A 26,284-nucleotide genomic window follows, 5' to 3' on the forward strand; every position below is an offset into this window, starting at 1 on the left:
GTTTTCCTTTGACGTCTCAGCACTGTGTGTGGAAGAGGCAGCTCTGGTTACAGCACGGAGGTTATTTATAGGTGTGGAGGCGATACCAGAGCCATTTTGCCACCTTTCTGTTCCTGAGATTCCTGGGGTTCGGTTCCCCTTGGGGATGCTTCAGGGGTGCTCTGTGGACCCCTCCCCCCAGGAATCTGGGACTCTGCTTTGTCTTTTCATGACTCTGCAGCCTTCATCTGCACTGGGACCATGGGGGCCAGAGCCCCAGCCTCTCTGATCTTGGAGGTTCTGTTTCTTGAGGTCCCAGCCCTAGCCAGGAGAGCAGGTGTCGGGGGCAGCAGAAGCCATTACCGGGAGTTAGAGACCAAGGGAGGCTCCAGCTTCGCATGTGCTGCTGGGCCCTGACCTTGTCTGCCCTTGTGTTAATTTGGGCTCCACGGGGCTGCAGTGGCTGGAGTGGTGAGGATTCCAAGCGGCTGTCAGGTGGCTAAGTATGGAAACAGCCGTGTAATTGGATCCTGAGCCCCAGAGACACTGCCACCCTCTCCCCTGTGCAGCCCCTCCTCTGCTCCCAGCCTCAGCTGCCACCTCGCAGATTCCACACAACAGGCTCAGGAACTTTTAGCCTTTTAAGGACATCCTTATCTTTCCTCCTAACAAGGGAATTGGACATCTGGAATGTTCCGCAGGCCTCTTTGGGATCTTGCTTGGGGAAAGGAGGCAGGCAGGTGCTTTGTGCAAAGATCCTCTCTCTGAATGCTCTTTCCTTCCTGGACTCCTCAGTGTGCCATGGCCTGGCTTCCAGGGAAGGGTTGTCCATCAGCGGGCAAGGTTCCCTCCCTCCTCACCCTGCGCACACCTGGCTGTGGGTTCTTACCCATGTGGATTTGATCACTACTTCAGTTGTAGGTTGTATACTCCTGAAGACAGCTCTCATGCACCCACTGGGAGGTTCCAACCATCAGGATGGCTTCTGCCCACCCCCATAATGACAGTTCTTCCTACTGGTTGATTTCCCCCTAGAATTGTGCCACCCAGTAAGTGCCACCCTGCTCACAGCCAGCAGCTTTGCTCTTGGACCCCCCATCCCACCGCTGGGTCCTCATTTCCATGCCCGTGTCTGCTCCTTGCTGGGTGGCAGGCAGATGTTCTCTCTCCCCCGCCATTCATGCTTCCTGGGGGGACCCTACAGAGCAGCTATTCCTTCGATTGTCCCCGTGTTGCTCCCATGACCCTCTGAACCGGGACGATGGGGCTCACAGCCTCCTCTTTTCATCCCCAAGTGAGGGACCAAGCGCAAGGACGCAGATGGAGCCACCAGGCCCCTGTCACCAGATGCTTGCCGACCCCTTGCCCCCAGTACTTTGTAACCACTGGGGGGACCTGGCCTCTGGACAGGCCGGCTCAAGAACTGGGGATGGCAGCCATGAGGCGAGTTTTGTTTCTTCATTGTCCAGGTAAGGGAGCGAAAGGGAGGAATGAAGAGCTGTGTTCAAGGTCAGGCAGTGAGTTAGTGACAGGCACGCCCAGCCCAGGGCTGTCTTACCCCACCTGGGAGTTCCCATCGGCCCCTGGCAGCCCTGAACTACTCTCTATCTGTTAGAGCCAGGGCGTGTGAGGGGTGGGGGAGCGGCTGGCCTCGGGCTGCTTCCCTCAGGATGCTGTTGGTTCTGTGACATCCCGGAGGGTGGGGTGGGATGGAGGTGGCTGAGAAAGCGTTTATTTGGGTTGGAGCTGTTGGCACTGGTCAGGCTGAATTCAGGACATCTTTGCTTCCTGTGCCTGCTGGATGCAGAGATTAGGGACCGACAAGGCATGGGGGTGGCTGTTCTGAGTATGCGCATACTTCATCCTCCAGCCCAGCTCTGGTCGCAGATGTGCAAGGCTGCTCTGGCCCTGACCCTAAAATCCCAATGGTGAGAGGTTGGTGCACACTGGGGCTAACCCACCCCTTCTTGAGAAACCAGGGTCCATGGTGACCACCAGGAAAGGTGCCCTCTCACCCACCCCAGGCTCGTTATTTCTAGAAGGAGGCCCATTCATGCTTCTCAAACAGGTCTGTGTAGCAGCTGTGGTCCGCCATGGGGAGGGCTGCTGAGAGAAAGTCATGCGCTGAGGAGTCCTGGGGCAATAGCAGACCCCAAAGCCTTTCTAGCCCCCTGCAAGCTGCGTCCCCATCAGGCTCCCGATTCCTAGCTCATGTGTCTGAATGAGCCCATAGGGAGCATTTAGTCCACTCCCCCAGCAAATCTGCGCAGTGCTAGTGTGGGATTCGCTAATAGAGGCATCCGCTCAGACGTGGGCGCCTTGCTTGGTGGCCTGTGAAATGGCCTTTTGGAAATGCTGGTTTTGCCTCATGTCTGGGTATGACAGTGAAGGTCAAACAGCCAGTTCATGGCAGGGCCAGACTGGAATTCAGGTCCCCTCACTCCTCGTTCAGTGCTTTTGACCACTTACACACTCAGGAGGAGGTCCCCAGTTGGTGCTCATTGAAGTGTGGTGGGCTGGGCTGGAGCCTACTCCCTGTGGACACAGGAGGAAGATGGCTGTTCCTCCGCTGATTTGGTCTGGGGCTGAGGACAAGGCCTGGGGTCTGTGCCTCCTGGCCTGGAAGGGATGGCGGCTGGGGGCGTGGGAAGTGTTGAGGTCTGCCGCTGTGGATGCTGGGCTTAGCTCTCCTGGGCACCTTTCTTGCTCCAGATCCAAATCCCAACCCACTCACAGCACAACCCCTTCATTGAAATATTGCTGGAGTGTGCGAAGCCCATTCATTCCAACACCTTGCCACCTCTTATCATTCATCCATCCATCCCAGATTTGTTGCATACCTGCGATTTTCTAGGTGTGGTACTGGGGCAATTGAGATAGGCATTTTGTCCTTGCTGGGCTTACAGTCTAATAGGGGACACGGTGTCTTCTGCCTCAGGGCTGTACACGCACAGGTCAGACACAGGTGTCAGGGAGGAACAGGTGAAGTGAGGTGGGATGAAAGGGAGTGGGGAGGTTATTTTTAACTGAGTGGATCAGGGACTGTTTTATAGATGAGGGAATGTTTGAGTTAGATCTTGAAGAAAGTAGATTGAGACATGAAAAGATCGAAGGAAGAGAATTCCATGTAAGGGAACAGGATGAACAAACGCACAGTCAGGAAAGAGTGGAGCTCCGGGGAGAACCAGGAAAGGACACGTTGTTCCGCCGGGGATAAGGGCAGGCAAGAGGAGTGGGGGTCATGGGGACTCTCTCTGGAACGCTAGTATGGGGCCAAAGTGGGAAGGGCCTCGAGTGTTGGACTAAGGACAGGGCTTTGTCCTGTGGGTGGTGGGTAACCACTGAAGGCTTCCGAAGACTCCATCTGGCAGTTGTTTGTAGGGAGGAGTAGAAGAAGGGGAGACCGATCAGACAACCGTGTCAGAAATGCGAGTAAGAGGGTGTGAGCTCGGGCGAGGGAGCGGGAAGGAGCCCTCGTGGATGTGTGCAGGTCATGTGATCTCACCGGAGAAGAAAACCAGGAACATAAGAGAAAAGAACAGCGTAAAAAAGTTCAGTTTGGGGCATGAATTTCAGGTGGCAGTTGAACATCTGGATGGAAAGGTGGGACTGGAGCTGAGGAGGACAGTCAGGTCCGGGGATCCAGAAATGTGATTCGTTTGGGTAAAGGTGAGGGTGAGGCTGTGAGACGACCAAGGGAGCTGTCGATTTCGTGAGTGGGAAGAGGAAGAAGATAAAATCACTTCAGGAAGAGATGGTGACCTGGCAGCCATGGGAAAGGATGCCTCCTAGGAGGGGCGGCCAATAGGATTTGGTGCCAGAGGTGCTGAGGAAGAGGAGACTCTGGCTTTGCCGCGCAGGAGGTCACTGACCTTAGGAGGGGCGTTTGTGTGCTTACTGAGGGCATGGAGGTGGCATATGCAGAAGGTGAGACTGAACATTGAGCTTAGGGGCATGGAGGACGAGAGTAAATGTGGGGGTGATGGGTTCGCAGAGGTAGAAAGTTTCTAACACGAGAGAAGACGAAGTGTGTTTGTGGACCAATGGAGAGGGGGCAAGGAAGCAACCGGGATGTCGGACGCTTGAGGAGGGTGGACCAGGTCTGACATAGGTCTGAGGGGACAATGCCATGGCACTGGAGAGCCCTCAGAGGGACACTGCCCATTCGAGGTGAACTCAGTCGCTCTGGTGCCAGCCCCCTTGTTGACCTAGGGAGTAGGGATTCTGGTCTACACTGGGGATTGCCTAGGAGGGCCTGAAAGGCCACCGAGGGGAAGGAAGCAGACTAATCGCCCAAGAACCCTGAGAGGTGGAAAGCGCTGGAGACCAGGCTGAGAAACACTGGGCAGAGCCTGAAAGGCCAGAGGCCCAGGGTCGAAGTCAGTGAATCAGCATTTTAGTCACAGTGAACGTATCTAGCTCGCTGTTGGAGAGGCCCCCGCCCATCCAAGCCAGAAGCTGCAGAGAAGTAGAGGGCAGGATCTGACCCCATCGAAGACATTCATTCAGCAGATGTCCATTGGGTCCATCGTGGGAAAGGCGCTAGGTTTGGACTCAAACAGAATTAGTGACTTCAGTGGAAGCTGACGTGGAAGCACGTGGCTCGAGTTGGCCAGGTGACCTCGGTTCTCATTCTTCCTTGTGGAGTGGAGACGGCCCAGGCTGAGCTTCCCTCCTAGGTGTTTTCTTGGCTGTGAGGACCCCCTTTCCCCCCATCCCCCATCCTCCTCCCCCACCATGGCCCACGGGTGGAGCTCATTTGGGATGAGGCTGCTGAGTGAGGGGTGAGTCTAGCCGATGGGCTGGCTTGTATTATTCTCTCACTACCTGCTTTGGGGGTCCAACAGGGGCCCCTCAGACTTGAGAGTTGGAAGTCTGTCTTTAGACGCCTGTATCAGTCCTGTTGGGTTTTCTCCCTCTTGGTGGCTCCCTTCCCTCTTCCCACACTGGCCCTGCTCTGTCCCCCATCCGAAGACACTGCATCAGCAAAGGCCCTGAAACTCATTCTAATGAAGGCCACCGGCTCAACACATAGACTGTCACTTTGCCAAATTACTTTTTGTTTTAAGGGAGTCAGAAGATTTTAGCTCAAGGAATGCATCTCTAATGTGAATTTCCCATTGCTTTGGTGGGCAAGGTCTTACCCAAAGTCCCTAGTTACGGTATTGAGGCCATAAGCAGTCTGCTGGTTCCGACCACAGAGGGCGGAGCTATGGAGTGGGGCTTTCTCTCCCTGGTCTTGAAGGCACGGAGTGAGTAAGTGAATGAATGAACTGGAGCCATGGCGGGCACAGCTGCAGGCCTGCCAGACGGGACTTGCCCAGTCCTCTGGAGGCCCCAAATCGTTTTGGCACCCCTAGCCCTGGTGTCCTCATCAGGAAGCGAAGGGGGCAGCATAATTTAGCAAATGGGATGGGTCAGATTTAGCCGAGTTTCGGAAAACATTCTCCTGCTCTGTGTTGCCATTATTGGTTTCAGCCTCATACCTCACTAGCCCCAAAGGTGGTTTTTTTGCTCAGTCAGGGTCCTAGACACCCCTTCGCCCAAGGGACATGCCTGTGCTTTTCACTTCCTCTTCCTCCCTCTCAGAGGACTGTGGAGCAGCCTTTCCTGAGCTGCTCAGCCTCACGGTGGGGGCTTGGGTGGCGGAATTGACTCCTGCCTCTTAAAGCGGGCAAGCGATTAGGTCAGCCATTCACACCCTCATCTGGGGCCTAAAGCAGCCTCCTCCCGCACAGCCTCCAGCTCTTCTCTAGCTGGTTTTGGAGGGCAGGCTGTCACACGCTGCCCAGGTGGTGGGTGTGCCCAGATTCCTGATTCTGAAGACCATGAGACTATGGTACTGGTGGGAGCTCCTGCCTGGTGCCATCCCAGGAGCCTTTTTTCCTGGGATCATGCCGTTGGGATCAGAGGAAAACAGTCGCAGTGGCTCCATCTAGCTCCAAATCCTGGGGCCCAGAAGGATTTCAGGCGGATGTTGACCCAGCCGCGTAGGCTTTCCAGCTCATTGCACGGCCTTAAGGGATGACAGGAGGCTTTCTCCTTTGACTCGCGGGTGGATGCCCCGTCCAGGTGCCCTTGTCCTTTCGAACCTCGAGAATACTTGGTCTCCTAGTCCTGTGTCAACTCAGAGTGGGTAAGGGCACAGAACGAGTGGGCTGGGTGGTCAGCCTTGGGGAGAAGGAAGGCTCAGTGCAGAGTCCTGGAGAAGTGGGAGATGTGGCTGTCCTTGGGGAGCCCACCCTGGGTCGGGGATCCAGAATGGACTCATGGTTGGGGTGAGGGGCAGCATCTGATCAGCAGGAGGCAACACATACGGGGACATTACAGGACCTTCGAGAGAGGAGTGAGGCTGAGGCTGGTTAATCACTCAAGGTGGGCACTTGAAAGAGAGGCGGGAAAGGTGAGGAGATGTGTATCCCTCTCTGAAGGGTCCAGCTCTCCAGCAGGAGGCCACACTATGCCTCTTGTGAGGTTCTGGCGAGCCACACCGTGCAAGCCGGGAACGGGCTATGTCTCTGCCCCTAGGAGCTGACCTTCTATTTGGGGAGATGACATGCACTGAAAAAAAAAAATGTAACTAACACCTTGCAGCTCTGGTTGGAGTTCAGGGAGGGCTGGAATGTTGCCTTCATGGAGGGGCAGGGTTCCTGCTGGACCGGGTGGAAGGGGACGATCCCTGGACTGTCAGCTCTAAGAGGACAGGAGCTGTGTGTTTGTTTAATTTACTTGCTGCTGTGTCACCAACCCTTAGCACGTGTTTGGCTCATTGAAGGCTCTAAACAATGTAGATGATTTATGCAGGAAGAGATGGAAGAACATCTAAAATGGTAATCAGAGCCAGGAGTGGGGACGCTCAGAGCATTGCACTGGCAGGGAGAGGATGACACCAGCTCTGGCTAGAATGTGGGGCTCCTGTTCAGGGGAGATCAGACAACCCTGATGGTTTGGGGCCCACTGCGAAGGGCCTTGAGTGCCAAGCGGCTCTCTCCCTAGGCCCTCAGCCTGTGCCCCTTGCAGTCAGCCCCTCCTGCTACTCCTCCCTCTCAGATATTTTTGGATCCTTCTAGAGCAGGGACTATATTCTGAGCTCAAACAGGTGCAGGCAAAATCTGGCCTGGAGTTCTGGGCCCGTAGGAAGTGGGTTGCACTGGGAGCTCAGCCCAGAACCAGGCCAGGGCAGAGCCCTAAGGTTTGGGAGCCCCTTCCCTCCCCTCAGCAGGTGGCTGCCAAAACTGTGGCCCCTGGTCCTCCTCCAAGTGGCCATTCAGTTAGGACCTCCGCCAGCTCTGTTGCCGCCCATAGACTTTTCCCTAGATGGCAATACTTGACAAAGTCGCTGCCTTGAAAACCATGTCTGATGTGTATCTAATTCCACAGCTGCCTTCCCTGGGCACCTGTACCCACCAGAGAGTCTTCTAGCCACTTTGGTTATTACTTTTTTTGTTTTCCTGCATTTCCTCCTACCCTTTATTCTAAGTGTCAGGTAGTAGAAGATCATTTATTTCTCTGGCTTATCCCGGGAGGTTAAGACACGGACTGTTCCCTGGGACCTGGAGAAGCATCTGGAAAAATTAGGGAAGGGTCACAGCGCTCCCCGTGGCCTGGGGGAGCCCATCCTAGCCTCAGTCGCCCAGCAGAATGAGCCTGGTTACAAGCTGTGACAGGAATAGCAGTCCAGTGGCGAATCTACCTCTTTTTCCTGTCTTTTCGTGCCTCGGTTTCCTTTCTGAATTGGTGCATATGCTGGAGGCATCGCCACTCAGACCCCCTCACCCAAGGCTGCCCACACAGAAGAGCAGCCAACCAGGAGTGGGTTGAGGTGGGCACACCGGGCTTGAGGACACATTTGCCACCAAGCCCCTTACCATCTTCGCACCTGTTTTTTCACCCATAAATCGGGATAATAATACTTTGCCCTATTTACAGCATGGGGTTCTGTGACTAAAATAAGCAAACGGCTATGGGATGCTTAAAATGTTTTTTGATATCAGATACTTTTTAAGGTTAAAAGGACTCTGACAGTAATTATAGGCTATCACTGCTGTCAGTATTCCTGAGGCTTGACATCTGCCACTGGTTTCCTCAAATATCATGAAACACGAACAACTAGGGGAATTCATCAACACAGCTGCCCCTACTCAGGACGGTTAAATCCTCGGGATTCTCTGTCCTCAACGAGCTTACAAACTAGGAGGGGAGACAGTCCCCACTCATGATATGAGTAGGGAACCATATAAGGCAGGTGTAATCAGGGGCTAAAAATAAGCAGCCTGAGAGCTCAGAGAAATGGGGAGCAGGTGGGGCAGGATGGGGCCTCAGGCTGGTGAAAACACCACCCACATAGTGGGGGAGGTGTCGGGAAGATTGCATAGGGCCAGGCTTAGGTGTTAGTTCCTATGCTGTTTTCTTGGGGCCGCCAACGTGGGTGACTAAAACAGCAGAAATTCATTCTGTCAGTCTGGAGGCTGGAAGTCTGAATTCAAGGTGTTGGAAGGGTCGTGTTCCCTCTGAAGGCTCCAGTGGAGATGACGTCTTGGCTCTTCCAGCTTCTGGAAGATCCTGGCAGTCTTGGGAGCTCCTCGGCTTGTAGATGCAGCTCTCCAATCTCTGTCCTCACGTGGCCTCTTTGTGTGGCCTCTGTGTGTCTCTGTGCGTCCTTTTCTCTTCTGATAAGGACACCAGTGATTGGCCTTAGGGTCCACCCTAATCCAGTATGACCTCATCTTAACTAATTATGTCTGCACAGACCCTATTTCCAAATAAGGTCACATTCTGAGCTTCTGGGAGGACATGAATTTTGGGGCACACTCTTCAGCCACAACCGTTCCTTAGCCTTGGACCCAGACTATTGAGCTCTGAATGGATAGTTCTTGTCTCTCTCCTGGGTGGTAGTCTTCTACCGGGCACAGATAGTACCTGTTTCCTCAGCTCTCTCTGGCCCCATCATCCATGCGATTGCCCCAGCAGCTAATTTGAAGCTCTGCTGACACACCCAGAGCAAGTGTGTTGAATGAATGGATGGACAGCTGGCCGGGGCCAGGAATTCCGGGAGCAGCCGCCTAGCCGAGCGCTGATGCTGGGGAGGACAGTGGGGAGAATTTTCCAGCTCCCTGTTGGGTGTGCTCAGGTGCAGATTGAGTTGGAATTGACACGTCCTGAGGGCAGGGTGGTCTGGTTCCCAGCGGGTTTGTGATGGAGAGAGCAGCGGGCTGAGAACCCGGAAACTCAGGCCTGCTGTGCTGTGCGACCTTAGGTGCAGCTCTCCCCTGTGTACCTCCACACCCAGCCCTTCACAGTCTCCTTCCACGGGCACAGCACACAGTGCGGGGGGGTGGGGGTGGGTGGGTGCAGCAGGACTGGAGGCGTCCCTGCGGAAGCCACTTGGAAGCCTCCGAGCAGACCTCTGTCTGGTCCTGGAGTTTCGCATCTTGGCCCTGCTGCCTTTCTGCCCCCGCCCCAGCAGCAGGAGCCCGGACTAGATGGGCGATGGGCGGGTATGTGGGGCGCTTCATGGAGTCATTGGGGGTCCCCAACCTGGAGTCTAGGTGTTGGGGCAGCTGTGGAAGCTGGTGCTTGCGGCTCTTTGTGGTTCATCCCAGTTCTAGAGAGCAGGGAGGAGGGCACAAGTGTTCAGGGTCTGCTCGCCTTCCCAGAAACGCTCACCAGTGAACCCAGTCTGTACTCCATAGGCTGGTGTGCTGCTCTCCTCTGTCCGGTGTGTCCCCCTGATCACGGCCACTGCTCTCTGTACACACTTGGCTTGGCTCCGACCCCAAATGCCCCGCCACCGGGAGCTCCTATATGTGATGAGCTCTGGGTCCCCATTCCTCCAGAGGGCGGAGCCTGCTGCCAGGAGGCAGTGCTGTCTTCCTGCTGCCTGCCTGCCCTGCAATTAGATGCTGATGTCTTGAAGGGTAGGATCTTCAATGCAGGAGCCCAGGTCAGGGTTATCGCTGCAACCTGAGCACGCGAGGCAGCTACTTCTAATCCTTTGAGGACAAAGAAATAGGCCTGGGCAGATTAAGTCACTTGGCCCGTGGGTATTTTTCCGGTTCTGAATTCCAGTCCTGAATTTCTTCTCTCCTGGAACTCTTTGCCACTGAGTTGAGGGAAGGCCTTATATTGTGCTACCATTGTCCATCCATCCATCCCGTAGTTGTTCTAGATGCTGGAATACAAAATCCGTGACAGACAGGAAACCAAACAAGTTGTATAGTTTACTAGATGTTTATGGGTGCAATAGAGAAAAAGAGACTGGGGAAGGGAGGTGGGGAAGGCTGGTTGGAAGACAGCATCAGCAGGGTGGTCAGGGAAGGCCTGGAAGAGAAGGTTTTGGAGAAAGAAAAGAATCAAAGACACTTTATGGGTTTTTTTTCCTAACAGCCATATTGAGATACAATTAATATACCATATAATTCACCCATTTAAATTCAAGAATATTTAGAATATTAAATATTGTACAATTCAGTAATTTTTAGTGTATTTGTAGATATATGCAACCATCAACAGTCAACTTTAGAACATTTTCCATCTCAAAAAGAAACTGTGTACCTACTAGCACCCACTCCCCATCCGCCCCTTCCACCCCTAGCCCCTGGCAACCACTAATCTCTATAGATTTGTCGATTCTGAACGTTTCATAGAAATGGAATCATCAGTATGTGGCTTTTTTGACTGGCTTCTTTCACTTAGCATGTCTTCAAGGTTCATCCACATTGTAGCATGCGTGAGTTCTTCATTTGTTTTTATGGCTGGATAATATTCCATTGTGCGTATAGATTAGGTTTTGTTTATGCCCTCATCCTTTGATGGACACTTGCATCGTGTCCGTCCTTGGCTACGCGAGTGGTACTGCTGGGAACCTCACTGTACATGTTCTTATGTGGAGCTATGTTTTTGGGAGATTTTATCTTAACATTAGAAAGACCTTATATTTTTGTATTACCTTACGGCTTTCAGAATTCCATCACATGTCATTTGAGCCTCACATTATCTGACACATAGTAGGTACTCCGTCAATAGCAGTGGAATGAAGGCACAGCAGACCTAGAGGTGGGCAGCATGCGTATTTTTCTTTTCTGTTTTATTGCTGATGAAACAGGCACAGAAAAGCTGAAATACTTGCTCAAGGTCCCACTGCCGGCTGGGGAGTAAACTTGGGTTCCTGACTCTGTCCTCTCTGCCCCTTCCTCCCCCAGAGTCGCAGGGTCCCCAGAGCTGTCCCCCCTACGGTGTACGACTGGGCAGCTCTGCCTGACCCTCAGGGTTGCATCTCATGAACAGGTTCTGTGAGGGCCTCCCACCATGGCCAGTCCTTCCTCTTTGTACCCTCCTTCCGGAATACACCCTTTCAGGGTAGTAAGGCCAGCTAGACACCAGACCCACGACACCCCTAGAACTGATGAGCACCAGCCCCTTTTGGCCACCCATGGCTTTGGAGGTGGATCATAGCCTGGGCTGGGGGTGGGAGCTGGCTTGGTACAGCCTCCAATAGGCTGGCTCCACCTTTTGCAACCAGTAGGTCTCTGGGGATGGGTATATGTTGACTCCTGTGGTCAAGGCCAAGGACAGTGGTTCTCAGATACTAGTGTGTGATAAGCACGTGGGCTCCTGTTAAAAGGGCAGATTCCTCAGGCCTTGCCCACCTGAGTGTGATGCCGAGGGTCTGCGAACGGGACCAGGAATGGACCTTTTCCCTAAGCTCCTCTGTGATCCTTTTGCAAATGGCCTCGAGCCATGCCTTGAGAAGGGCTGACCCAGGGCAGGAGGCTCATTACTGTCGGGTGCTCTCAGGTCATCCAGCAGATGTTTCCCTGTGCAGGGATATCTGCCAGGCCCCACTGTGTACCCGCAATCCCACTGGGAACAAGCCGCAGGCCCTGGCCTCAGATCATTTGTGGGCACACAGGTTAAATGAAAGGGGTGACGTGCTGTGGGAACACAGAGCAGAGGCACCTCACTACTGAGGGGTCAGGAGGCCCCCAGGGATTGGGCCTCAAACCTGAGATCTGAAGTGGACGTCAGAATTATCCAGGTCCAGGGTGTCGGGGAAAGAACAGCAGTAGGGCTGGAGCTCAAGGAAACTGATTGGAAATGCCACGTGGACTGAAAGGATTTCTTACAGAATTCTGCAGGTGTTTGCTGTGTGAGTCTTTTTTTTTTTTTTTTTAAGCTTTTTATTGGGGAAGGGGAACAGGACTTTATTGGGGAACAGTGTGTTTTTCCCACGACCCATCAGCTCCAAGTCAAATTGTTGTCCTTTCGATCTTAGTTGTGGAGGGTGCAGCTCAGCTCCAAGTCCAGTTGACGTTCAATCTTAGTTGCAGGGGGCGCAGCCCACCATCCCTTGCGGGAGTTGAACCAGCAACCCTGTGGTTGAGAGCACGCGCTCCAACCAACTGAGCTATCCAGCCACCTGGGAGCTCAGTGGCAGCTCAGCAACAGCTCATTGTCTTCATTCTAGTTGTGGAGGGCACAGCCCACTGGCCCATGTGGGAATCGAACCGGCAACCCTGTTGCCCAGAGCTCACACTCTAACCAACTGAGCCACCCCTGTGCCCCTGCTGTGTGAGTCTTGATGCTCATGCTTTTCTAGGCCCTTTGGGGACATAAAGAGACATTAGGCCAACCTCCTGTCCTGGAGGAGATGACGACCTAGAAGGGAAGTTAGGATACGCGCACATGCCCTGAAGGTCACAGCCACACAGAGCAGGGGCTGTGTCACTTTGCTCAGTGTGGATAGTTATGGATACTGAGTCAGTGGGAGTCAGTGAGGGGACCCATGTGGCCTGGAGGGGTGAGAACTGGAAGGCGTTATGGAGGGTGAGAGGGAACAGGTGAGGCTGGACGTACAGAGAAGCCCGAGGGCGTTCCACGCAGGGGGTGGTGTGCGTCCCTGGAAGAGTTATTCTGGGCTGGGTTATGTCCCCCCAAAAGAAATGCTGAAGTCCTAACCCCTAGTGCCTCAGAATGCGACCTTATTGGGAATAGAGTCGTCACAGAAGTAATGAGTTAATCTGCTAATGCCCTTATAAGAAAAGGAGGAATCACTGAACAGAGGCACAGAGAGAAGGCCATGCGTGATGAACAGAGATTGGACACGTGCATCGACAAGCCAAGGATTGCTGGGAGCTACCGGGGCTGGGAGAAGCAGGCAGGAGCCTCCCCTACAGCCTTTTGGGGGAACTCGGCCCTGCTGACACCTTGATTTTGGACCTGTGGCCTTCAGAACTGAGAGAAAACATTTCTGTTGTTCTAAGCCACCCAGTTTGTGGTGCTTTGTTGTAGCAGTTCCAGGACACTAATACATGGCCAGGCTCAGGCTTTGGTGCAGGGACTTGGGGCTCTTGTCCAGTTGGGGTTTGGAGGCCCTTTGGGCATTTGGCCTGCTAGACCCTCAGAGTAGGGCCCTCAGCACTGACCGGGTCACCCTGGGGACATTAAGTGCAGAATGTACACCTGCTCTGGCCCCACCCTCTGCTCTGCCCTTGGCTTTCCCCTTTCCCCAGGGGAACCCCATGGGAACCACGGACTAGATGCCTGCCCTGGCTTTCTGCGTGGCCACCAGGCTGCCAAGGAAAAGGAATCGCCTTGTCTGGTTTTAGTATTGAAGAGACGAGACAGAACTCAGGCTCTAGGTGCCACTAAACCCCCGAGAAGGAAGCTGCTCTTGGGTTTAATTGCCTGTAATGATTCTCCCCGGGTGGGGATGTGCGGAGAGGGAACCTCTGGGAGGGCTTAGTGGTCTGGCCTCTGGGAAAGACGGAGTCTGCCACTTACCCGGGAAATGGTGGCCCATGTATCTGAGGTTCAGGGTTCTAGGCCACTTAGGGATACAAACTGAGAGCGAGTCTGCTCCCAGGCGAGACATGAGGTTTCTAGAACATTGTACCACAGAGTGACCTGGGTGTTCTAGATGACTTTACGTATGGCGTTCTAGCTCTGGAGTGATAACAGAGTAATAGATGGATTTGCTGGGAGGCTTTGAGAGTTTGTCTCATTCATGGAGCAGCAGGCAGGGAAATAGTCTTCTTTCTTTTCTCCTGTGACCCAGACTCTGGAGCGCTCTTCTGGCCCAGACTTCTTGTGGCCTCTGCGCTTGGGAACCAACTGTCCTTTGTCTCCTGGTGACAGAGACAGTAAGCTCCTTCCTGCATTCTTCTCCTGGTGGCACCGAGAGTACCTCAGATTAATGGCGAACACAGGGCTGGCTGGGGCAGGTGGCCTCTGGGAGCTGAAACTCCATCCTGGTCCTTCCCCAAATCTCTGTACAGAGCCCTGTTCAGGAAACCAGCCTGATGTCAGAGCCTTCGGTGGGCACCTGGGGGAGGCCATGTTTTATAGGAACAACTCAGGGAGCGGATGGGTGGTCCCAGGAACGCTGGGTCCCAGGGATAGGGCAAGATGTGAGCACAGAGGGTTAGAAATGTCAGGGACATGAGGAAGTCATGGCTGTTTGGACCCCCATGAAAGACCCGGGTGAGGGGCCTGGGGACCTTGTGTATCCAGCTTTGCCCCAGCTTGTTGGGTGACTTGTCTCTCTCTCGGCCTCGTTCCCCTCATCTGTGAAATGAAAGAGTTGGGCTAGTTAAATTTCCTCCCAGTTCTAGAAGTCTCTACCAGAAAAATAACTATAGAGCTGAATAACAAGACAAAGTTTGGGGTCAGAATGTCAGGACCCAGAAGTGGAGCCCATCTGTCATGAATTTGGGGAAGCCTCTGGGAGAGAAGGTGGAAAGATCTGGCGTCTTGGCGCCTGGACAGCAGATTTTCTGGAAGGGTCTATGGACGAGAGCACACAGGGTGGAATATTTGCTATTGCGGCCCCAACCTCTGCCCTTGGCTTGACCATCTCGGAGCAGACTTGGGGATGTGCAGTTTCTTTGGTTTTCTTGGCAGTTGCAGGTGAGATCTGCTAAGGACACCTCACCACTGAGCAGGTGTGCGGGAAGGGCTGCTAACTGGGGTGAAGGGATGCCTGTGGTCATGCAGGCCCGTGTGTGAGGCCTTCCAAAGCCATGAAAACATTAGCTCTGATTTCAGCCGAGCTGGACAAGCAAAGCGCTGCTCGAATGGGAGCTAGAGCCATGCTGGCTCCATCTTTGTGGCACGGTCAAAGCTCCATTCTCAAGGCCTGAGCTGGTTCTGAAGGGTATATTGTCTCTCTGCTCACTTATCATAAGGACCTGAGGCCACGCTGACACTACAAGAGGCCACACTCTGGCTGTGTCGCCTTTTCCAAGAGTCATGAAGGGCCCTCATCACTCTGCCTCCAGCCCGGGCCCCTCACTCATTCTCACAGATGTGCCCTGACGAGTGGGTCTGTTTAGATGTCCCCCTGAGTGTGCATTTGTGTTCTGGTGAAGGGCAGGATCACCTCGCTTCAGTGGCTGCATGGAAAGGGTCTGGGTGGTAGAGAGGAAGCCATTTGAGGCCTCAGAAGTTTCTGGGTGAGTCAGGACTGACTGACACTGGGAGTCAGTGAGTATAGTAGTTAACTTGGGGCTCAGCAGTATGAGATCTGGGCCCAGGAGTGTTGACAGCTAAGGCCTCTTCCCGTCCCAGGCCAGCTGGAACCTCACACAGAGAGCAGGGCTATCCCACAAGCGCCCATAGCTCCTCGTTTGAGCTACGTATGGCTGGGAGAAGGGGAGACAGAGCCCCAGGAAGAAAGACCTCTCTTGGCTCACTCACTGACCCCCCCCAGAAATAGAGGGTCAAAGTTGTAGAAAGAAGGTGAGCCAACTCGACTTCTGGCCAAAGCTGGTTCTGATTTGGCCTACTCAGTGAACTTGGGATTTGGCCTGGTATCTTTGCTCTTCTAGGAAATAATTATTATTATACCTGACATTCATAGAATGCTTTTAAACGTCACTTGCTGTTTAAAATACTCCAAAAGCGTTGGCAAAGCAGGTGCTGTTGCCTGCATTTTGTGTGGGTGAGTGGAGTTGGGTGTAGGCAGAGTGAGGAACAGTTCAAGGTCACATTGCTGATTAGTAAGAGTAATGAGCAGGGCCAGGCTCTCCTGACTTCTAGCTGCATCCAGAGAGACCAGTCTGGTTCTGGGACGTGTGGGAAAGGAAAGCCCTGAGATGTGATCCTTGCCCAGGCTAGGGAAGGTGTCAGATCTATTTCCGTGCTTGGAATCAAGCAGACATCCTCCAGCTTCCCTGGGTTGTGGGTGAGGGTCTAGTCTCATTGTTCCCTCCACCTGCCAAGCCCATGACAGCCCTGACCTGAGTCCACGGTTGGGACATTGGGGACCAGACTCCTTTGGCTCCCAGTGGTTCTCTCTCTGCCTGGTGCCCCAGAGTTAAATCATTGACCTCCCAGAGGTCATCCTCGCAGATCCCAGGGAGATTCTGTTTCTTTGAGTGGGAGGTGGGGGGAAGCCAGCCACCTGCCTCAGTCTGTCTCAGAATCCAGCCTGCATCTCTCCCTCCTTCCTTTCCTCTCCTGCCTACCTCAGCCCCTCCAGATGCAGGAGCTGTTGCCTCACACAGAGAGCTGGAACCTCAAGCTCCTGCAAGGATTTCTGTTCCCGGGAACATGGGGTGCTCCACAGGGTATCCCTTTAATAACTGAGTCACACCGAGGAGTTAGGGCTTTATGTGTCACTTCTCCCAAAGGTATTTGCCGTTTGAAAGCCATGCTCACCCCCAGTCAGGAATCCCCTGGGCATCAATGACAAGCCTGTGAATATACAATGGTCAGGGATTGTGGGCACTTCCTCTGTGTCTCCCAGGAATTAGGGGTAGGACAGGGAGTGACGTTATCTGTCAGTTCTCTGGACTTTATGGGTTCAAAACAATTGTCTCGAAGTCTTGAGCGTTCTTTATCCAGGGAGGAAGGAGAGGACAGACTAAGAAGTCGCTGTCCCCAGGCACCTGTACCTCCTCGAATTTCTGGCGGGCAGTGGCCGTGTGCTGGGAAAGCTCTTGGGACTTAGGGTTGGTGGTGAGCTGGGTTCTAGAAGTAGCCTGCTGCTTACTAGACTGACTACCGTGTTTCCCCAAAAATAAGACCTAGTGGACAATCAGCTCTAATGTGTCGTTTGGAGCAAAAATTAATATAAGACCCGGTCTTATTTTACTGTAATATAAGATCGGGTTTTATATAGATAGTATAATATAATATAAGACCGGGTCTTATTTTACTGTAATATAAGACTGGGTCTTATATTAATTTTTGCTCCAAAAGACGCATTAGAGCTGATTGTTTGGCTAGGTCTTATTTTCGGGGAAACACGGTAGCTCTTGGGACAACCACTTATCAGGGTTTTAGGATCCTCATTGGTGAAATCAAACTAGCTGGTCTGTGAGGAGGTCCCTTTTGACTCCCAGCCCCATGTTCTCTCTGATGGGTGCCATTGTCATTGTATCCTAGCCACTGGGTGAATCATTGTTGGGCTCAAGTCCAGCCAGGGACAGGCTGTCCTGGTGGGATTAGCCTTGACTTTAGGAGCTTGGCAAGGAGGCCAAAGAACCTTCCAAGAGTGGCTGCCTTGTTCACTGCACCCTGGTCCTCTTGTCTGGGGGGAAGAGGTAAAGGCCAACAGAATGGCAAGAGAGAGGGCCTCAGGGGTCCTGGGAGGATGTGGGCAACCCGTGCCTCTTGCAAGCACTTCCTTTCTAAGGTCCTTTTCAGCATCAGCATCTGCAAAGCTATCTAAAGGCTCATCTAAGAAGTGAAAGAACAAGGGATTCTGAGTGGTGAGCATTTATTCTGTAAATAAGGGCCAAGAAACAATGTGATGAAGAGACCGCTGACCATTTTCCCAGTCCAGGAGTGTTCAGAGACAAGATCTAGAAAATGCAAGGGTCTGTCTGCCCGCTCCGGCTCTGTGATCACTGTTTCTGAAGTGCTTGCAGTTGTATTTGAGGCATAGCTGACGAGATGTCCAAGTGTGAGTGGAGGACAGCTTGGTGACAGACGTGGGACCTCCTGGATGCCAAGACTGGGATCCGTGACTCCCTGAGACAGATATGTCCTGGGGTAGAACTGGAAAGTGATTGTCCCCCTGGAACTTTATTACTGATGACTCATTTGCATGATTGTGTGTGAATAGCAGTCAAAGGTACTTTTTACCTGTGTGTGACTTTAGACTCAATAGTTTTAGTTCAAGTGTAGGAGAAGTCATGTGAAGGAATAACCTCAGCAGACCCTTAGAAGTGTGTGCTAAGGAGACTCAGACAATTTGGAATTAAGTTTACATTCAGTTCCAGCAGGGTGGAATAAATTTCGGCACCTTGAGGTGGGCTCAAAACAGGTCAACAAAACTATTCTGAATAGACCTCTGCTGCCAGTCTTGCGACAGACTCCCTGATATTTGGTCCTGAGGGTGGTACAAGCCGTGGTTCTCCAGTGTCGGTATTCCTCAGAATCACCTTGTGAAACACCACATTCACACTGACCTGGAGACTGGGCATCTATCCTTGGAAAGTTCTCAGGTCTCGGATGCCACCTCCACGTGGGCCAGGGAGCTTTGTTTTTTTCTTGGCCTGAGTTCTAGCCCATCCTTAGAACAACTTGACTTTCCTGTATCTGCTTCCTCATCCTTGCGTTCCCTGCCTCAGAGGACTGCTAGGAGGATGAAAGAAGAAGAACATGAAACTACTTTGGAAAACATGAAGTTCTGCATGAAGGCGAGACATGGTCTATCTCAGTGCCTGGCACGTGTTGATCAGCAAAGTGAAAAGATACTGTGAGGGTGGCTCCTTGGGATGTTGGAGAACATGACCGAGAGGAGCCTAGAGGAATTTTTAGGGAGGAGGCGGGGGAAGCAGGAGCAGGGGTTGTCAACCACCCACCCCCTCCTTAAGCAGTGGGACAGACCCAAGTAGACCTGCTGGACAGGAAGTACAAAGGAGTTGGCTAAACCCCAGCTCCTTCATCTTCCCTCACCTCCTAGTCACTTCCATGGTCCCCTAGCCCTTCATGGGACATGGTTTGCAAACTACTTGGGAGCAGAAAGAACTCTAGACTAAGAGCCATGAACTTATGCTCTGTTTCAACCCTACCCCTGACCTTGGGCAAGTCTCTAAGGTTCCCCTGCCAGAGCATCTTCCTCTACAGTTGGACCCACTAAGGAAGGCCCTTGGAAACCCCACAGTTCTCTGAGTCTGTGTGAAAAGTGCTTTGGAATGAGTTAGGAAATGGGAAAATAATCAGGTGTTTGGTTGGTGGTGGAGAGAGGAAAAAGGGGACTGAACCTAGGGTTACTGCTGAGGCTGTGGGTGGGGGGAGAGGCTGAGGCTGACCCCAGAAGAAAGGCTGATGATAGAGAGGGAGCCCTCCACTGGGAGAGAAAGCGGAACTGGTATATGCTGTGCTCTACCCAGGGCAACAGCCTGTCAAGCATATGGGCCTTCGCGTGGCCTCTGGTGCTGAGCTGGGGGCTTGCTATTCATGTACCCTGATGTAAGCACCCAGGCTTGTGTGAGGCCGAGGTGGTGGCCCTGGCAGCAGCAAATACAGTACGGTACTGCATGTCCTGCGAGAGACCAAGACTTATCTTACCGGGCACTCAACCCATCCAGGGTATCCTGGGTCTTCTGGACCCTCCCTCACCTCCTCCCCCAGGGGCCAGTGGAGGGCTTCAGAGAGATGCCAGGGAGGTCAGGGAGGGAGGGAAGACACTAGGTTTGATTTCACAGAATTGAACTGAGTTTAATCCGAGGCTCCTGAAGCCTCTAACTGTGCCTCCCAGAGGAGATTGGACCCAATGGGACAACTGCTTCTTGAGAATTGAGCTCTGGGGCCCAATAGCACAGCGTGTTGCATTGAGAGACTTTGTGTCAGAGAAGTTATTTTTAGCCCAGGAAGGAAGGTCACAGGGCATGAAGCTAACACCCTCGGTCTTTTTCACTCCAAATTGCTTAGCAAGAGGTCAGGGGCAGCTTGGCACTAAATCATAAAAACCAGGGAAGAGTACAGATGTAAACATGTATACACACATGGACGCTTGACTTCCTTCCTGTCCAGGGCCTAGGAGTGGAAATATACAACACTGTGAAGGTCATGGTAAACCCCCCAAATCTGGGGTCCTCATTTCCCTTAGAACTATGTAGCCCTCTCACCCCCATCAGGATCAGAGGTTGTCTTGAGAATATTGGAAATGCCATAGGTGATCAGATCCAGTCTGTCTGCCATCATCATCCATCATCATTACTGTCATCACTATCACCATCACCACCATCACCACCACCAGCACCATCGCCACCGCCAACAACACCACCACCACCACCGCCAACATCACCACCACCATCGCCACCAACACCGCCACCGCCAACATCACCATCACTACCACCGCCACCATCACCACCACCACCGCCAACAACACCACCGTCACCACCAACACCACTACTACCATCATCATCATTATCATCATCATCATCATCTGTGGAGGAAACGGGCCTGTGGAAGGTGCTGTGTTTCCCAGAGGAGAAGCCTTGACCACTGGCTATTCAAAGGCCAAGCCCTGGGTGACCCATCCAACTTGAGAGCCCCGAGTGGGCACACAAGTGTTGAGAGGCTGGGGTCAGGATTATTTGGCTTGTTTGCAGCTTTGGCTGCATGTTAGAATTGCCCAATAATTTTTTGTTAAAGTCCTGATGTTGGGGATATACTCTAATTCAATCAGAACCTTTGAGGAAGAGGAGAGGAGTGGGACCCAAGAGCCTGGTGGTTCCAATATTCTGAGAACCACTGGTTTAGAGGCAGTTTTGTCAGGTAGTGTAGACTAGCGCCTCAAACTGGAATGTGAAAACGAATTGTTAAAATGCAGCTTCTGGTTCAGTTGGTCTGGGCTGGGGCCTGAGAATCTGCATCTCTACCAGGTTCCTGGCTGGTGCCAATGCTGTGGGTGCCAGGACCACATTCTGAGTAGAATGGGTATAGCACCCCCTTTTTTGTAGCTCTGGAGTTAAATGGCCTCAACCAGTTGCTGTGTGATGGGCGAGGCATTCAGTGTCTGGTTCTAGTCCTCTCATCTATAAAACACCTGGGTAAGAGTGAGACTTGTTTTACAGAAGCAAGTAAAATTCAGTAAGTTGAGCAAGATCAAGTAAATTAATGTTTTATATATAAAGTGCTTAAGCATTGCCTGGCACACTGAATAATTGTACAGATGTGTCTTGTATGACATACATCTTGCTGCTCAGAGGATTTTTAGTCTCCTTGGGTTAAACCAAGTTCCTGCCATCGATTTTTCTCCAGAGGGTGGTGATGGGGGGATAGAGACGCAGGCAAAGGAATCAGTACATATAGGTGTTCAGGTGGTAATGAAAGAAAATTTTAATGAGTAGCCTCCAGCTCCCCCACTAAGGGACCACGAAGTCTTGTACCCAGGTCTCACCACTGATCTCTTCTTAGCATTTTCTGTGGGTCAGGCAGGGCCCCAGCCCTGGGAACAGACAGAGGATTAAACTTTGGTTCACGATGCAGTGTGAGCCTGGAGAGAAGGTGCACGCAGGGAGGGGTGAGGTGCCTGTGGAAAGGGTGCCCGTGTGCTGCCCTACACAGTGGGGCATGGAAAGCTTGCACAAGGAATGGGTGGTTCTGGGTTCCAGTCGCCCATTAGCCAGACACCTGGTGTCTTGGGCAAGTCACGGACTTTCTCTTGACCTTCAGCTCTGAAATGTGGCTGACAGTAATGAGGGAAATTTGGATGCGGTCACATGCGGGAAAGTGCTTGGGGAAGTGTTTTATCGGTATACGGGGCTCCTTTATAATATAAGGCACCCAAAATTGCCATTCTTCTGAATTTGATAGCAGGTTGCATCTGTGGGGACTAATGGGAAAGCATTTGTTCCTGGTCCCTGGAGGCTGCCCCAGCTTTCAGGGCACAAGGTGTGTGGGTACCCTGAGGCAGAAGGGGTGCCCCAAGAAGTGGCTTTTCTTTGTTGAGGCAGAGATGGGAGGATAGGCTGTGGCCTGAGGGTGGGTGGGGGGTGTCTGTACCCAGCGGACTGGCGGGAGGCTGCTCCCTCAGAAAGAGTCCTTGTGAGTCAGGGAGCCTGGGGGCTGTCTCAGCTGCCCCAGGGCAGGCCCTGTGGCCCCTCATCCCCACGAGCCAGCAGTGTTTCCCCACCTTAAATAGGTCTCAGTCTGGTTGGGAGAGGGTGGAAGGGATAGGCTCAACCCTCTTCTGACCCCATTTTCCAAAGAAATTACACTTGTCTCTTGACAGAGGTCTCAGCACAGACTTGGCCCCTGCCTCGGCCTCTCCTGCTTTTTCCGCCCTGTGCCCTTAACTTCCTGGTAAAGCTGTCAGCCTTTAGAAGGGGATCCCCTCGGGAGGGGTTGGCTAAGGCCATCGGGAAGCCCTGGCCCTTCCCCTTTTGGATATCTCCTCCTCCTCAGGCCATGTCCCCTCTAATCTAAGGTAGCAAGGCCAGCAAATGCCTGCCCTTAAGGGAACAGAGTTGGATGTGTGACTTAGTAAGGCTGAGAGCCACAAGTAATCCCCTAAGTACTCTGCCGTGTAACCTGAGAGGACCTGGCCCGCACACGCCTGTTTGCACTCCTTTGCTGATAGCAGTATAAAAAGCACGCTGGTTAATGACTCTAGGAACTGACAGGGCATCTGTCCTATCTTGGAAAGATCTCCTGGTGAGCCCGGCGGCACGTGCCTGCATGCCTGTGGCAGGTTGAGGAAGGACTGGAAGGGCTCACCCAGGTGCCGTCCCTACAGTCATCAGGACCCAGCGGGAGGCGTAGTCGGGTCAGGGGCGGGACTCAGGAGTGGTCAGCTGCTCAGTCCTGCAGTGACAGGCAGTGGGTCTGTAACTCCCCCAGCCACAGGTCTTGGGAGGGAGCTGAATAACCCCGCCTCCCCCCCCCCCCGCCCCCACTGCTTGCTGCACAGGGCAATTATGAAGACCTGGGAGGGTGGTGTATCTGACGTCAGGTCCACACCTCACTCCCGGAGGATGGGAGCTAGGCAGTTACGCTTTTGAGAAGCAAAGTTAGTGCCAACCCTGTGAAACTGACCAATCGTGTTCTAATCATTTAGAACTGCAAGTTTCTGCTTCGGGTGGCACAGAAGATGTTGGCAATTTGTTGGAGAATCATTTCTCTGCTGGAGACGCAAGTCTAGAGGAGAAGGAAAGGGCGCTTTATGCAGAGGCGGCCCCTCGAGAGAAGAACCTGCTCCTTCACTCCCCAGATGGCAGGGAGGCTGAGAGCTCGGAGAAGACTGCTGCTGGGGCCCCCACCGCCCCTGGCCAGGGCTCTGACCCCGAAGCCAGCCTCTCCAATGCCTCAGCCTCAGAGTCAGCTTCCTCCGGGGACCCTGCGGGGCCACGAGAAGCAAGTGCCCTCCTTTCAGAAGGGGAGGGGGAAACCGGGGAAGACAGGAGGCCTGAGCTCAGTGCAGGAGAGGGCCCTGCAGAGGAGGCAGAAGGACAGGCTGGGAGTGGTGCAGTCCCTGAGGAAGCTGAGAAATTCCTAGCGGACAGCCCCGTGCAGGGAGCAGCAGCAGGGGCCTCTCCTGACGCGGAGGCCGAGCAGGCCCACACGCCCGAGACAGCAGGCGAGGGCAGCCCAAGGCCTGATCAGGGGCCAGAAGGGCCAGATGGAGTCCTGAACGTGAACACAGAAGCCAGGGAGGTGCCTGAGGACCAGGGGGAGCCGGGCCCCAGCCCAGCCACGGAGACAGGGGGTGCCCAGGAAGACCGCCCCCAAGAGGTCCAGGCGCCAGGGAGGTCCAAGGAGGACCCGGAGAAGGCCTCCTCTGAGGAAGAGGGTGGCAGCCACGACGAAGAGGAAGGAGGAGTTCCATCCCAAGAAGAGGCGGAGGACAGCAGCGACGGGGCTAGTTCAGAGGAAGCAGGGGCCTCCTCCGAGGAAGCGGGGGAATCCCAGGAAGCAGCAGAAACCCCAAGCGGTGGGGACGAGGGGGCCCAGCTGAGCTCAGAGGAACCGAATCCAGGGCCTCAGGGGGACGAGGCCCTGGAGGCCCAGGCAGAGGAGCCCGAGGAGGGACCTCAGGGTAGGGGACCCCGGAATTGCTCCGGCACTTGGGCAGCTGCGCTCTTCCTGGACGTCTTGTATGTAGTGGGACAGGCAGGGACAGGGTGGGGCGGGACAGCCCCAGCCAGCCTGGGTTTGTGGGTGGAGGCCCCATCCAGAGTACCCGGCCCAGGGGGGTGCCTTTGGGCTGCTTATGGCCTACTTCTTCCTAGTTTGGAGGGACCCAGTGAGAGGCCGCGCCATGGAGGGCCCTGAGGAACGTGGTCACTATGAGTTAAGCCCCACAGATGTACCCGTTAAGGTCCCTGGTGCCTTTCAATATGGCCCAGTGCCTTAGCCTGGAGGACAGGGACATGGTGGCAGGGTTTGAAGACCCGTACAGATTAGTGGAGAGATGGACAGGTGGGGGAGTGGTTTGGAAACTCTCATTGGTGGGCTAGTATCTGGGGCCTCCCTTAAAAGACTAGGCCATGCCAGGTGGAGTGAACTGGGACTAGGGTCAGGATCGCGGTAAGAAATCTCAGGCTGGCCATGACACCCATGTCCCACAGATATCCACTTGGAGCAGCAGCAGCCACCCACTCAGGACTGCGGGATGGGATGGGGGGAGGGCAGGGCCAAAACCACTGGGCAACATTGGCGATGTATCGAATCCTAGGCATGGCCCAGACACCCATGGCCGCATCTGCTTTGGATGCTGGCCTGGACCAAGAGCTGGGCTTTCAGGTGGAGCGACTGGGCTCAGTCTTCACCTTCCCATGTGGCTTCCTGTGGATTCCCCTGCGGCGTGCAGTTTCCATACCACTCCTCAGCTATTTGCACCCTCCATAGTGGGAGGCCTGCAGTCAGCCAGCCCCTCCCCTCTTCCTGTCCTCCCTGTCGTGGGTCGGGTCAGGGCTGCCCGGGTCCTGAGCTGTTCCACGAGGCACATCAATTCTCTGCTTCCATCCCTGGTGGAACTAGTCTCCCTCTGCCCCACAGGCCTAAGTCCATCCCAGTTCTAATCACCTAAGATCCTTGGTGTAACCAACCCGGGTAGAAATGGCCTTTCCAGGAACCTGCAGGCGTTCATGGGCCCCTCTTGATGGTCAGAAGCAACAGTTGATCTCTCCCTGCAGCAGCTCCTCCAGCCCATGCCCTATGGCAGCCTTGTAAGTCTGATCAAATGCTCATTTGACCAGGTCAGGTGTTCGCTTAGACTCTCTCCCTGGTTTCTGGTGCCCTTAGGATGAAATGCAGACCATACTGTTTCCCCCAAAATAAGACCGAGCCGGACAATCAGCTCTAATACGTCTTTTGGAGCAAAAATTAATATAAGACCCAATATATTATATTATATATTATATAAGACCCAGTCTTATAGTAAAATAATACTGGGTCTTATATTAATTTTTGCTCCAAAAGACGCATTAGAGCTGATTGTCCGGCTCGGTCTTATTTTCGGGGAAACAGGGTAGGAATGGTCCTCTGAGGCCGTTCTTGGTCAGCCTCTGCAGGACTCCTGCTTCCCAGCCTGGACCCCTCACCCGCTGAGGCCCAGGCCCCCTTCCTGCTTCTTGCTAAACCACTCTCATCTCCTGTCCTGATCTTCATCTAATTAAGTCCTCACACTGTGTGTCTCAGCTCACACCTGGCCCCTCAGGGAAGTTTCCTGACCCCCTGCTAAGACTGACTTCCTAGGCACACTTCTTAGGCCCTCGTAGTTTCTGGAATCTTCCTTTCCATAGCCACATCACCGTTTGTCATTATTATATTACTTTTTTTTTGGGGGGGGGGTGTTAAAATTAATACGTTTAACCTAGTATTTCTAAAACATTATCTTTTAAGATGCAATCAATACAAAAATTACTGATGACATATTGATTATCTTTGTACTAAGTCTTTGAAATCCACTATGTACAACGCATCTCAATTCAGAGCAGCCACGTTTCCTATGCCCAACAGCTGCATGTGGCTTATGGCTGTCGTACTGGGAGCACCGCTCTGGATTTCTACCAGAGGCCTCTGATCATAAGCATTTAACTTCGACTCATTTCTCTCTGTACTCACTTAGATAATCTTGCCGAACCCAGTCTTTAGCAGATTATTACATTACTTTTAAGAATATTTCTCCCCCTCTCCCCACTAGACTATAACAAAATGCCACAAGGGTAGGAGCTGTGTCTCTTTGGGGCGTTGCTGTATTCCCAGCACAACGCTCGTTTCTTGGCACATCGCAGGTGCTCAGTATTTGTTGAATATATAGAATGGCTCGTGGAGCTTCACAGAAGTTGAGTTTGGATTCCAAAGTCCCTCCTACAGCCAGAACTCCGTTCATTTGAGCTTGGCA

At 53.3% G+C, this 26,284-nt stretch overlaps 1 protein-coding gene across 6 annotated transcripts in view; it reads left to right on the forward strand.

Moving 5' to 3' along the window:
- SRL (sarcalumenin) overlaps positions 1–26,284 on the forward strand; it is a 43,868-nt gene that overhangs the window by 7,366 nt on the left and 10,218 nt on the right. For 2 of the 6 annotated variants that reach the window (XR_012493245.2, XM_019715475.3), the window contains exon 2: positions 22,997–23,974. The exons of 3 other annotated variants lie outside the window; for them this stretch is intronic. Coding sequence is in view for 1 of the 3 variants with exons in the window: in XM_019715475.3 (XP_019571034.3) it covers positions 22,997–23,974 (978 nt within the window). In the remaining 2 variants the exon portion in view is untranslated. Of the gene's footprint in view, positions 1–22,996; positions 25,107–26,284 lie in introns of all 6 variants that reach the window. One more of the 6 variants, XR_012493247.2, reaches the window with a different exon arrangement.

The sequence above is a fragment of the Rhinolophus sinicus genome, chromosome 10 (assembly GCF_057876585.1).
Source record: "Rhinolophus sinicus isolate RSI-liver-muscle chromosome 10, RSI-T2T, whole genome shotgun sequence".
NCBI classification, from domain to species: domain Eukaryota; kingdom Metazoa; phylum Chordata; class Mammalia; order Chiroptera; family Rhinolophidae; genus Rhinolophus; species Rhinolophus sinicus.